We start from the raw sequence: 14,842 nt of genomic DNA, 5'->3' as shown, positions 1-14,842 counted from the left end.
ATGGGCTCAGTTAATTAGTCAACAGTCAACACTGCACTTGTGCAGTACCTATGTGTAATCGCTTTGTCGCGGTGGACTGTCGCGCGACGGGCCCCGGGCGTGGGGCTCCGGGGCCCGTCGCGCTGGTGCACCAACCACGCGGGCCCCTCGCGCCAGCCGCCACTTACCTACTAATTAGCCCGTAATCCTGAATCGTGATACATAAAGTTAGCCTATTAATTTAACACAGGTACGACTGTACTCAGTGTTGCACTATCAAATGCAATTGACGCGCCTCTATGCCAGGGTTTTTATGTTCCTGGTCGGGCTATAACTAGTGTCGTGCAACTGTGTCATCGTATAAACGGGACGCGAATATGACAATTATCGAATATGTTTTGCAATGCAAAATAAAGTTCGGTGTTGGCGGGAGCTCGGAGCCATGAACACATACTGTGGATTTCTCGATACTATTAGTATTATTTTAATGAAACTAGTTTTACAGACTGAAAGTAGTGTCATAATGAAATTAATTTCATCATGAAACGTGTTTCGTAATGTTCAGCTTGACGGATTCTTATTGTGATTTGTGCTTGTTATTAACTGGGAGCAATAATAACAAGACATTGCATATCAATGCATCACATGACTCGTAATGAGTTTTAGGTAAGGCAGCAATCGACGCGGAGTGGTGTCTCCGGCTGCCAGGTGGGCCTTGATGCGGTTAAATGCTGCTAATGCGGCCCGAACGTCATTTGCGGGCATAATGCGCGCGCGATTCAGTTACGAGCGCCTTAATTGGATCTCCGCGCAAACAGGCTGCTCTCCGCCCTGAGAGCCAATCTGCGGCCGCAGCGATTGCCCAAAGTGGCCGCGTGGCGCGCGTAGGCAGTTTGCTGCTGATGGCTTGCCCTCGCCTCGCACTAAGTCGCGGTCGCGGGCTGAGTGCAGTTTTGATCGATACTTTCGATAGCGATACTCGATAGGTACCACCGTTTTTGTATGTAATAGTTTTCTAATTTTTACCATTCTTGGTAGTCCTCTATTGGGTGCTCCGCGGACTTCTTATTTTTTTTTAAATAATCACTTAACACATACAATTTTAATTGTCCAGAGTTTTAGACAGAATTGTAGAATACTCTACTAGATTTGAAATATTCGATCCAGCTTGAACTTGGAGAGTCTGCGTCACCAGCACCACAAATAATACAATCGGCGTCAATGTAACGCTGTGCAGGCCGTAGCAAGTCGTATAAGAACATGTCAATGCAAACTAAATGAAAATGGACGCATCTACATAGCGAGGCCCGGTTTCGCCAAATGGATATTGTTTATTAGTGACCAACAAGCGCGGTGATGCTGCCGCGATGCTATTGGATCCTTGCTCCGTGCGAGCGCGGCGCGCGCGCATCTGCCACGCCGGCCGTGCGACTCATCGCACGCTGCTTTCTCTTGGTTCATCGCAAATACGGATTAGATCATAGTAAACGTTATCATTTGACTTAACCTCTATACACGGTGTTATTACGGGAGTCTCTTGTTTATCTAAAATAATAAGTATATTGTTCCCTACTTTTATCTATCTATGTGAATATGGCGAGGATGCAAAGTAACACCCTGTATAGTGTAAGCCCATGATTTCCATATGATACAGGAACGGCAGAGTCGAATAGTAAATGTTGTAAGTTCGAAGCTACTTTATAATTCGAAAAGTTACTCAGACAGTGTCCGCAACTCCGTAGGTTGTGCGTCAGATTCCTATTTACAGCCGTCGCGACCAGCGGCTAACAAGTAATGCAGTTAAGGCTGTATGTGACATTTTCCTTGTCCTGCTATACGTCATAATTATACAATCAAATTTGGTCATGCCGTCCCCTAACTTTCCATGGGTCATTGGTATCGAATTAGCTTCATCAGAAGTGCGGTCCATACAAGGCGAGACGCGTGCGCTGTGCCCCGCGAAACTCGACCCAGCGCCGGGGGCGGACGGGCTGAAGTTGCGGGCGGTACACCGTAGAGCCTGCCAGCACAACTTTAACGTACTTTAGACTGCTAGCTGTCAGCTAGCTAAGTCAGTTGAATATTGAACTGCTCTGGTAATAGAAATATTAATTAACTGAAATTAATTAAATAGTTTTCTTGTTTTTTTTTTCAAAGTTGTACAATAAATAGGAAACCTCTACTTTCGTTTCCGACACCGTGGGTAACACTGCGGGGCACAGCTAGTTAGGAGTAGGATCCTATTTATTATTAAAAATTATCTACGTTTTCGTTCGTTCGTTTGTTCGTTCGTTTCAGCCGAAAGACGTCCACTGCTGGACAAAGGCCTCCCCCAAGGATTTCCACAAAGCTTTCCCACAAGGATTTCCACGAGCTGGAAGACGTAGCGTGGGCAGGCCTCCCACTAGGTGGACCGACGATCTGGTGAAGGTCGTGGGAGGTACCTGGATGCAAGCGGCGCAGGATCTACGTTTTATTCAATCGTAATAAAAATTAAACTTTGAATTGCTCTGAAAGTATTGTGCCCAATTTTTGGTACATTCATTAATTTAAATATCACTTCGCGAAAGTTGACAAAGCCGATCAAGAGCAGGCTCGCGGAGTCGCGGCGGGGCGCGTCGGCGAGAGGAATGCGCGGCGGAGCCCGCGGCCGCGTTAGCAATGGTAATGCGCCATTAATGCAGGCTCCGCAGGTGTCGCCGCCGCAACTACCGCTAAGTACGCGATAACTTTCGCCAACACCTACACCGGGAGACTCCTTGACTGCAACTCGAAAGGAGCTTCTTCCGCAGCTTATGCTGGGGAACTTAAAAAATATCAAATCTCTACGGAGAATCAGTGGGAACGCTGTCAGCTAGCTAAGTGATCGCCCGAGGATCGAAATGCCCCACCAATAAAGAGCGACTCAGTGGATGCGCCGTCTCCACAAATTAGTCAATTGGGTCGCGATGCGCCCAGCGCCGGCCGAGTGTGAGCGCGGCCTGATGAGTCTCGGTGACCGCTAATTGCGCAAATGGAGGCATTCAGTGTGTCGGCTCGCATAGCATCAGATTGAATCACGTGATATTCCTCTGTGCGTTAAAACTCACGAAAGTTTCTTCTATCTGCAATCAACCCCTCTAGAGATTTGTTTCATTTTCAGGGAATGTACTATGTACCATGAGTAGAGTCTTAGTTTAAAAGGACGACAACGGACAACGATTTAAAAGTCACCCAGAATATGTATATCCTAAGCTAAGTTATTAGAAGAAATGACATTTTAGGTTGTTATAAATAAATTTCAAGACTGACCATTGAATTTGCCACCTATTTAGATGTCACTTTTGAAGTCAACAACCCAGGCATTTATATCATAATATTGAATTTGGCTCACATTTCACATTTATGTTTTTGATGGGATTTGCCTAACAGTATCAAGGTGCCCATGCAGTCGCTTGTTTTTGAAGGAAGAGCTAGGTAGGAAGAATACAAAAAAACTACAATTCTTGTAGTTTGGCGTGAGGCGGTTCAAACTCCAGAAGTCAGAACTCTTGAAGTATTTTTAATGATAAAATTGAACATATATCACGCTTCTGAAGTGTTACTACTCGTACTTCTCCGAACGCATCGTATAAAATCAATAAAGTCAATGGCTTCCTCCTTGCAACAAGTGATTTAAAAAAAAAAAAAAAGGCCTGCTAGCGCTCGAATATTCAAATGGCTACAGTTTCGCTAGTGATAAATTGGTGATCCCCTCGAAAACATTATTTTGTTAAAATGCTACCTAGTCTAGCGGCTTGCACTCTGCATAAGTATAGTACCGGAGGGCTCCTTCTGAGTTCGTCCACTTGACATGTTAGTTCATAGCACTGAATGGGGATTAATAGAAGAAAAACCTAATGATGGGACGAATCAATAGGTGGAATCAAGTAGAATAACCCGTTGTTCTACTGTTGTTCCTGTGTTGTTGTCCGCGGCGGCCAGCGTCCGTCGGCCCGGCGCCGCGGCCCGCATTACCGCAGACCAACATTTTTCGTCCGTGCCGTGCAACTTTACAAACTTCACAACATCCAACTTCAAACTCTACAAATTGATTTCGAAACGAGCTCATAACTTTCATGCAGCGCGATGTTCAAGGTTTCCGAGAAAGAAGCAACTAAACTTTGTAACTGAGAGTAGTTTTCTTTTAATGTCGACAACTCACCATCGTCATATTATACAAGACCTTCACGATCGAGTGAATCTTTATCTATTGATGTGTTTAGGATTCAAAACAATTTTAATATTCATGTTTGCATTTAAAGTTACAATATTTGCAAATGATCTCATGCATAGTTTTATATTGTGCATTGTACATTTTCACAAACATCATCTGAGTGGCCGGTGATGGCGCGGCAAGTGCGGCGCGCTCCTCTGCGCCGGCGCCTGCTCCGGGACAGCCGCATAGCGACGAATTTATGTGTATCTTTTGCCAGGTTGTTCACAAACGCGCTCGCAATCAAACAACTAACAACCAGCTTACATTTCCCTCATTAAAAAAAAAACTAACTTTATGTAGCTTCGAACTCAATCTTACTGATGGCTAATATGTTCGATAGCAGTGTTTTAGCTTGACCATTTGTTTCGTTGTGTAGATATCTACTTTGTCAGGGATTAGTGCTGAATCGGAGAACGAACCTGTTTAGTCATTGGCTAGTGTGACTATTAGGCCGTGTGCGCCTAGGCAGAGGGCCTTGGGCTCCCTTGAGGTGGTGCCCGGCGCCCGGCGAAGAGCGCGGCCCGCGGCGGCCCGCGATAGCGCCGTAATTGTTTCCTTGATGAGGGGCGTTGCACCCGCCGACGTGGCTCTGCTCTCTGACACCAATCAATAAATATCACATTGATAAATAACGCAGCGCGATGCATAAAACGGCGCGAACTAACACCCTCATCACTCACTATTAATAGGAGTTTCGTCATCATTATCGCTTTATGTGTTTGTTTTGTATCTATTCTCAATTAGACGCGCAACCGATTATGAGCCGACGACAGTATTTTGTAAATTGACGGAATTTTCCAATATTCAACGTGTAGACACTTTTTTTTAATGTATTTTCTGCCCTATGGCAGTCTGTTCGAAAACAAGTGTGATACTTAATTTGATACACACTGATAGAGTGTAGACACTGATGATTTTTTTTTATTATTTTGCAATATCCGATCCTATTTCATTTTAAAGCCTGTCAATGTCAGTGCGCTCCGTTGCGCCGACTGAGTAAATTTTTACAACGTGATATTGCAGCTCATCTTTGGTAAATTAATGTTTATTGCATCCCTTCCGAAAATATTAATTAAAAATTGCTCGCAAGCCTTCTATGTAGCCTACACGAATTCGGCTTCAGCGATATTCAGAATTAGCTGCGCTATATTTAATAAGTGCTATGAAATCGTCGACATATTTCCTGAACGAGTTATCTCTGAGCCGTGAATACAAAAGTATCACAATATCAAAGCGTTGCCTGCTTCGGAGTCCGGAGGCTCGAGTCACAGAGGCGCCGCGGGCTGCACCCGCGAGCAGTACTATTACTTATTCTGTGCCGCGAGTCAATGTTCCCGGCTCACATGCAACTTCAACGGGCCGGACCCGCGTCGCGTGACCCGGCACGCGCCGCGCTACCTGGAAGCGCTCCTAATTCATTCATAACCGGCTGTCGAACAACTCACTATCAAACGACTGAATAGCTATTTATTCCACAACGTGACCGCTCACATATGTGATTATTGCACCTGGCTGACTGCTGAAGACCGTTAAGCCCCACACATTACAACTATAATTGTATCGTTATTGAGTTGTTGATTTAGGTCTTTTAGGTATTATGAGTAATCATGGAGTTTAAAGATGAAACATTTCTAAATAAAAAATATCCAATGATGACGTATCAAATTAAGTATCATACCTATTAGATAGGATCTACGAGTCAGGATCTCAAATGATGTATTGGAAATTGTGCAACAGTGTGACTATTACAGCTATGTAAAGTAGGTATAAAATGTATCCGGAAAGGATCGCGAACAGTACCAAGAAGTAGATCGTGCACTTGTACCGTGTGTGACCACGTGCGGGCCATCAAGACATGAAATACATCGACAGGCAGCGCGAGCAGGGCCACAATTTTGTTCTTAGCGCTCGCTGCCGTTCGATCCGGCTTAGCACACATCCGCGTAATCGCCGAAGTACGCGTGCACCTCCCCCTGAATATTTTAGTGCTACGTTACGGCACACAGCCGCGCGGCGCGCCTGCCTGGAAACGAAATGTTACGTTCGGCCGAGGCGCGAGTTTAAAACTCGTCACACAACAAACTTGCCTAATGGAGATCCGACTAAAAGTTACACCAACATATTTATTAATTACGAACCGAGCGCAACTTCGTTTGCGTGTACTTAAGTCTTAATTTGATTACGTTCTGTCTGGATAAGACGAAAAAGTAAGATCATTTTTATTGGCTAACTGGCTTCACCCGACAGCAGCTGTGCCTGGTCCAAATTTTATAATGTCGATATTTGTACCTGTAGTAGCAAACATCCTATAGAAAAAGGACGTTTCGTTTTTTTCACAATTTAAACATTTCAATTTTTTTTGCTTATAAAACATTGTCTTGACCATTACACACACAACAGTTCTAAGTTTTAGAGACACTAAACAGCCATTTATTGATCGCCATTATACCTTGGCCCATATAATATGCCCAAAACTATTTAAATCTCAGATGTTACAGTTTCTTTTATAGGTATCGCAAGAGAACTTGTACCATTTGGTCGTTTTCGTGCCTCTGGGCATACGAGTATATGGGTTAGTAGATGTTAGCATTTTATTCATTTTCAACCGACTTCAAAAAAAAGGAGGAGGTTCTCAATTCGGTATACCATGATTGATACTTTTGGAGTCGGTGCAGTGCAGGCAAACTTTACATGTTTCATAATCTTGGCACCGACTCCAGAAGTATCAATCATGGTATACCTACATAAATATTAATAATTCGTCCTAATAAATAAGTAGGTAATTAGTAATTATTTTTCTACTTTTTTAGTGTAGGTTTTGTATTGTATTAATCTTCTATCTGTGAAAACTGTCTAAGGCATACTTGATCTTAACTGCCCCACCATCTATTATTTTATTTAGGGTTTCTGATTTCTCGACCTATTTTTTTTCTCGAGTTTCGGGAATTCTCGAGGCTAAAGTCTCGAGTTTTCTTGGGTCTCGAGTCTTTTTACTAAAACTGTTGAAATCGGCTGAAATTTAATTAAAACTCAGGTTTTTTGATTCTAATACACCTACTTTTATTGCTCAACAATCAATATTAGAATTTAGTACCACTTATTTGGGTAAGGAAAGAAAGAAAAAATAAAATCTTCTTTCATAATTAATATTAACTTATAATCATTACTTAGTAATTAATAAAAGGAACAAAAGTCATAAAGTCGCGTGTAAATTTAAGGATAAAACAATAAAAATCTGGAGCTACAATTGAATCACGTGTTTTCCAAAGAACACGAGTCCAAATTAATAGCAAAATTACGATAATAAACCTACATTAAAGACAAAAAAAAACTTTTTAAACTTAAAGATAACGACTTGAATAAACGTATTTACGAGTACCTAACCTAACAGACAGTTAACATATGTTTCAATCTTTAAATCAGTCAGTTAAACAAACATAATAAGTACCTATAGCATACTCGTAGGTGAACATTATAAGTTTCGTTTGAGATTAATAATAAATAAATCAAATCAGTTAAAAAAAGAAAGACTGGGCCTGTCTAAAAGCAATGTTTACCTATTAAATAATAAAAAAACTTTATTTTGTCTAAGAAAATAGGCTTTCAAGAATATTAAAGCTTCAAAATCGAAACTCGAGAATTCTCGAGCTCCGGTAATTTTTTTCTCGTCTCGAATGAAGCCAAATTTCTCGAGTTTTCTCGAGTTCGAGAAAGCTCGAGCAGAAACCCTAATTTTATTGTATATGTATGTGCTTTTGTTTTCCAATAAATAAAGAAATAAATAACGACGTTAAAATTACCAAAGTAAAAAAATATACTCCAGTTAGTATGTCATGGATTTAGTAAAATGTGGAGCAGAGTAGATTAGGAACAGCGCTAAAGTTCTCATCTTGAGAGATGACTGTGAAAGTATTGGAAGTAGTATACGAACATCCGACCTCCCCAACTCCCCTGGTCTGTGTAGGCCAATCCTTCGTTAGCCTCTGCTACCGAAATTGGTAAAGAATATTAGTTCAATCATACGCCAATGTTGTTGAGTTTTCAGATAACAAAATCAAGCTGCGACAACTACTACTTACTAGGTTCATTAAGTTTTATAGGACCAGGTATATTAGGAGAGGATTTAAATTAAGGAAGCTAGCTAAAGTTACTCTTGAAGCAAACGCCAAATACAATGGTTTTGCTTTTAGAGTAGGCGCACACCGTTGATTTTTAGTTGGCCGATAGTTGTGCCCGATTTTAATTTGTATGAAGAATCGGCCAAATCGAATCGGCGTAGTGTGCGCACTCCCATACATGCCTATACTGATCAACTACCCGACTGAAAACCACGGCTGACGAAAAATCAACGGTGTGCGCCTACTCTTACTCAGAGATATCGTGGATTTAGGAATTGACTGGCGGCATGGGAGGTTGGGTGTGGAAGAAAGATTGCTAACAGGGCTTTTTCCACACAATGAATGGTTTTATGGTTTTTTAAATGTGGTGTATCCCGGCAGGTTGAATCAAGAGATCAAGGGCGGCGCGTGGTGCCCAAAGGCGCAGGTGACGACGGAGGCCAGCGAGTGGCTGCAGGTGGAGCTGCCCGGCGTGCACGTGCTGACGGCCGTGGGCACGCAGGGCCGCTTCGGCAACGGCCAGGGCGTGGAGTACGCCGAGAGCTATGTGCTGGAGTACTGGCGCCCGCGCCTCAACAAGTGGCTGCGCTACCGCGCCGCCGACGGCCAGGAGGTAAGCCGCCGAGAGCCGACGCCAGGACCGCCGCCCGCCGCCCGCCGGCGTACTCGTTCAAAATCGAATTGCGATGCCACTATCGCACCAATTTATTGTGTTCAAAGGCTTTTTGGGAGAGTCAAAAAAGTATTTTTCCCTTTTTTTATTGATCCACGTGTACAGCGTCCACTAATTCCTTTACTCTATCGAAAGCAACGCACTTAACTTCGTGTACACTGCGGAGAGATTTTTGCGTCAAAGGGTACCTAAATGACATTGCGAGACACGACATAATACAATGAAAAGTTCAACGGAAGCTTTTAAAAACCCACAGGCAAATATTGTCAAAGACTTTATAATCATAAACGAACTATGCGCGATTTCTAGTGTGGTGTCAAACAGACGTTAGATAGGCCGGCACGCGCTCCGGAAGACCACAACGAGGATGTTTCCTTTTTTGAATTCCTTGCTTTTAAAAACAAACACAAACAACACAAAAAAACATTTTTGTGTTGTTTGCTAACAAGGCATTGGATTACTGTACCGTACCGTTGGCCGACCGTAACATCGGGACTAGAGCAAAGATAGAAATCCGTAAACTAAGTCAAGGCCGAGCCGATGTTGACAGGCGGTCGGTGGGCCAGTCCCTGGGCCTAGTGCTGGGGGTTGCTGGTTGCGACCATTAGCAATTAAAATTAATATCCCAATATTCCTCCAAGTCAGCTTAAAATAAGAAAGAGGGATCAATAATGCAGCGCGGCCGGCGGCGACGAGCGGCATGGCTTATTCAGCAGCGCGACGCCCCGGCCGCGGCGCCGCTATGCTCCATACTTAATGTTTTGTTTGCGCATATTATCGGCCCGCTCATTCCCGGAGGCCCTGCGCCTCATTCTGGATGTAAATTACATTAGCTCCGTAATACTATTACGGCTGTTACATATTTTATTTCGGTAAAGCGTACGCTCGGCCGCGCCAAGCGTGGCCGCCTCTCGCGGGCGCTGGCGACTCTTGCAGCGACAACCTTTCAATTTTCGGTGGACTCTGGCTCGGTGAAAAAATTCAACTGCGTGCATATAGGTAGTCCGCGACGTAATACGCACCATCTCAATGCCAACAATCATTGTCTGTTAGACGGTACGAAGTTCGCCGAGTCAAAATTATAATTGTTTAAGAGTATGCATGCAACAATATTAACGTTTCAGTTGTTTTTGAACAAATAATTTTTATACAGTAGCCAAATGTCGATAGCCAGTATGACGCTCATTGCGGCGCGCTCGCACTGTACTGCGTCTAAATCAAAAACCAATACAGACTCCATTCTACAACTTTACACACGTTATTTATAGACTACTAGGTATATTTTAAAATAAAAATAAAAAAAATTAAAAATACCGAAGTTTTGTAAAATTCGATTTTAAAACTTTACTTCCGGTTTTCTATGTGAACAAAAAAGAAATTTCAAATTTGTAGTAAATAGTAAGAAACACAGTTATTTATTCTCAAAAGTCCAATAGTCAGTTTGTTTTTAATCAAATGTAATAATAGCAGTAATAGCTTCAGAAAAATCTGTTCCTAAAATTTTACCAATTTTTTGAACGCTCATAAAAAATAAACTAAGCTTCATAAAAAAAATATAATGATGCACATCCATTCAGATCATATAGCAGTACATTTAATCCAAATATGAACAAAATCCAAAACCTGACTTGATTTTCGCTGTCCGCTTTGCGTGAAATGCCCCAATAAGGAATTGAATTAACAATCAAATGATAGTAATGATGGTAATCAATAAAAGCGATTAATCGATAAATCGCTATGTGGCAATATCGATTAATAATCGATCCGTGATCGATTATGCGACAACACTACAACTTAACTGGTAGAAATCCCATTGAAACATGACTGTGTTCATGTCATTTCTCTAAATGGTACCTAGGTATGGTCCTACGCTTATACCTAATGTAGAACATGGTTTAAATATACAATTTGTTGGCCCCACTCCTGAACAGCTGTTGGACATAATAATGGATAAATAACTTAATGTATTTAAAATGTAAGTAGATAAGTATATTAATTATTAATTTTTTGTTTGCGCAATAAAGCACCTATTACTATTACACATTATGTCAATTTCCAAGCAAACCCGGGAGTTTTTGGTGGTTATTTATATGAAAATATATTTCTGATGTTAAGTCCTAAAATATAATAGTAGTTACATTTCTGTTGGTTTTACGCCCAGATTCCATAGAAAAGTGCCCATCATCCTTTCACCAAATGACTTTGTAGAAAAGAGTTTTTATGTAAGTGTTAAACACGACTTACTACTAACTGCGAACCGTCACCATGTAGCTAACTCCCTTTCGCAACCGGGCCCCCAGATCCTGCCGGGCAACACGAACACGTACCTGGAGAAGAAGAACCGCCTGGAGCCGGCCATCTGGGCGTCGCGCCTGCGCCTGCTGCCCTACAGCTCGCACCGCCGCACCGTCTGCATGCGCGCCGAGCTCTACGGCTGCCCCTGGAGCGGTGAGTCCCAGCTTCACTTCCATGATTGTTATGGACGTCATGCTTGCTTGGACGAATAAATATTCCAAGTCGTCATGATGTCGTTACTGCTACAGTTCAAATAATACTAAAAGTAAATAACAAAAAGTTCACATACCATCGGAGCATAAAGGTTTGTTTCTTTTTTATTCGTAACTTCATCCACTACGTTCGCTTTTTAAAAAACATGCAATGTTTCTAACGAGTTGCATAAAACGTTTCGCGACATCAAACATTCAACATCAAACTTTTAGCTTTCCGCTGGCAAAGTTACGAGGAAATAAAAGTTCGCCCGAGCCATCCACAAACGCATAGCGTCAACAAGTGTCCATAGCAAAAAACGTGCTCTGCTCGCTCAGGCGTGATGGTGGCTCTACCTTTCAGTCGCATATGTCAAAGTAAATGCAACGAGCTCCGTGTTTGCTCTGAAGTGATATAAGTACGGCGGAGAATTGTGTGTGCGTACTCGACGAGCGATTAGACCGCAATGTCATTATCAAATTGTGATAAATGCAAGGCCGATCGCGCGTGAATCACGCCAGCTTCCGAGAACCGCTGCAGCCGGCGAGTTGTCTTGCCTGGCTCGCCCGACAACGCGTCCTCAATTGATACACTCATCATGCTACCTATTAGCGGTCGGTCATGACTAGTGATTTGACCCTTTCATGCCAAGCAATAAATAAAAGCTGGTCAGGTAGTTGTGCCACCTTTTCATTTCGACTTCGAAAGTACAAGTTGTTATTATTCTTTTCATTTAACTAACAGCCACGAATGACAAAGTTCGTAACATATTATTATTTAGAATTTCTGAATACAACAACCACCTTTAAGGTAGGTATCCAACTATCACGTACTTCCAGATCGAGCCGGGAGCAGCTCCAACTGTTGTATGGGAGTGAGCGCGAGAGCAAACAATTAGTGTTATTTGTATAATGGCCATTATCGCCGCCGAGGTCTGCCGGGATTCGAACCCGGCGGGGAATGTTGATGAGCGCATTACATGTAGGGCGCGAGGGCCCGCCAACTTCAGGGGGGTATCATAATATTATATGTCCATTAGCTTTTCTTGCTCCTCCTGACGATGCAATGCGGGAACGTCTTGGTCGACACTCACACAGATTGTGCAAAAACGCATACAAGATTACTGGTGCACAGATTATGGGTGCTTATCATAGCTGGGCACCGTTAATCAAATAGTTAACTTCGTTAATCGTTAAACCGTTAATAAAAAAATTAACTTCGTTAAACGTTAAAACGTTACATTTAGCAAGATTTAACGCAAGTTAACGTTAATCGTTAATCCGTTAACACATTATAATAAAACGAAAAAAATAATTGTATGTAAGGTTCAAATAATTTCGAAAGCTTCTGGAATGGAATTTATTCCTCTTTTTAGCCAGACAGTTTTTTTAGGATTTCTGCCAAAGCCACGATGACCCAAACTTCATAATCCACCAACATTCTAACCTATATTGGGAGCATACGCTGACAAACTTTCAGCTTTTATAAAATGACGTTAGTCTGGCGTTCTAGCTAGTTCAGCTCTTAGTCTATAGTATCTCAATCTCAGAGCCTTGGTTCAATTACAATACAATTTAGCACCAATGTGCTCGAAAAGACAAATCTAACAAACCCAAACTCGATAAGTTTCCACCGTTTCGTTTAGGAATTCCTGTGGCCACCTCCTGACTCCATCATCAGGACCCTGGACATCATCTAGTACTAAAATGCTCGAAAAGACAAATCCAACGAACCCAAATTCGATGCGATTCCGCCGTTTCATTTAGGAGTTCCTATGGCCGCCTCCTGACTCCATCATTAGACCAGCTCAATGGTACCACATTGCATTTTCATCGTACTTACATAAGTATACCAAATTGCAGCTCAATCGGTTGAGGAGAACTGGTCTTAAATTCAGTTGCAAGAATTGTCCCACACATACTACTAACAAGTGAAGTCAATATAAGCAGGCCTGTTCATCTCCGCGAGTTTACTTCGAAAACAAAACAAGCACGATGGCACCCTACAGGATTACTATTCGACAAGGCCTCACATACGAGCAAGCATTGACTCACCCACGAGTATTCTTGTATATGATGGAAAAAATAAAGAAAATGGTCTAATAAATACTGTGCAGTATTTAACTGTCTAAATAATAATAAAAACACAGAATGTACTTTTTAGGGTTCCGTAGCCAAATGGCAAAAAACGGAACCATTATAGATTCGTCATGTCTGTCTGTCTGTCCGTCCGTCCGTCCGTCTGTCCGTCCGTCCGTCTGTCCGTCCGTATGTCACAGCCATTTTTTTCCGAAACTATAAGAGCTTTACTGTTGAAACTTGGTAAGTAGATGTATTCTGTGAACCGCATTAAGATTTAATGCAAAAATAAAAAAATAATAATAAATATTGGGGGCTCCCCATACTTAGAACTGACACTCAAAAAATTTTTTTTTCGTCAAACACATACGTGTGGGGTGTCTATGGATAGGTCTTCAAAAATGAAGTTGAAGAACTTTCTAAAATACTTTTTTTCTAAACCGTATAGTTTGCGTGACAGATGCTTCCAAATTGGAAAAAAGTTGGTCCCCCCCCCTCTAACTTCTAAAATAGGAAAATGAAATTTAAAAAAAAAACATATGATGTACATTACTATAAAAACTACCAACGAAAGTTGTTTTGAACGTGATCTAGTAAGTAGTTTTTTTTTAATACCGCGTAAACCGCTTATTACCGTACCGCGTAATCTTTCATACAAATAACTTAAATTAAAAAATAATAATTTTAATTTCATAAATCAATGATACGGAACCCTTTTTTAAGTTGCCTGAAGACACTGAGAGGTAAATAAGTGGTTAATATTATTCATGGATAATTCATGCTTAATCATACAATTTCCTCCGCCATTTTCTGCAGTTTGGCACCTCAAATCACACATCATTTTACCGAAGTCAGCCCTATGGCTTCGGCGCAGTACCGATCACTGACGTTTGTCAACAAAATGGTACTTGACTCTTGAGACAAGCTAAATTACACCATATTGTTAATTGATATTGAGCATTGAGCATACATACATTTTTTTAAATACCTTCGCGAAGTAAACCTTCTGTATGTTGTACTTATTATTGTTCTGTGATATAAGCTTGTAATAAATAAATAAAATAGCATTTTTATATCGTTTCTTTCTGGTTACAAAAACTGTTGTTTTGGGTTCTGGAAGTTCTGGAAGCCCGAACGTACTTGTCAGAACGCGTTTTTCTAGTGTTTTTCAGCATGTCTGCTGTATCATTTTGGTAAATAGTAGGTACTGGATTAACGATTAACGGACTTAGGATAATTTAACGGAAGTTAACGAGTCCGTTAACATTTT

The 14,842-nt window shown here is 41.7% G+C and overlaps 1 protein-coding gene across 1 annotated transcript in view; it reads left to right on the top strand.

The window, feature by feature from the left end:
* Positions 1-14,842, top strand: part of LOC135086467 (discoidin domain-containing receptor 2-like) — an 80,920-nt gene that overhangs the window by 43,967 nt on the left and 22,111 nt on the right. Inside the window, exons 4-5 of the mRNA XM_063981193.1 lie at positions 8,716-8,947; positions 11,308-11,455. Of these exons, the coding sequence (XP_063837263.1) occupies positions 8,716-8,947; positions 11,308-11,455 (380 nt within the window). The remainder of the gene's footprint in view (positions 1-8,715; positions 8,948-11,307; positions 11,456-14,842) is intronic.

Source organism: Ostrinia nubilalis, chromosome Z (assembly GCF_963855985.1).
Source record: "Ostrinia nubilalis chromosome Z, ilOstNubi1.1, whole genome shotgun sequence".
NCBI classification, from domain to species: domain Eukaryota; kingdom Metazoa; phylum Arthropoda; class Insecta; order Lepidoptera; family Crambidae; genus Ostrinia; species Ostrinia nubilalis.
The sequence above is the reverse complement of the archived record's forward strand: the minus strand, read 5'-3'. Positions and strand labels throughout refer to the sequence as shown.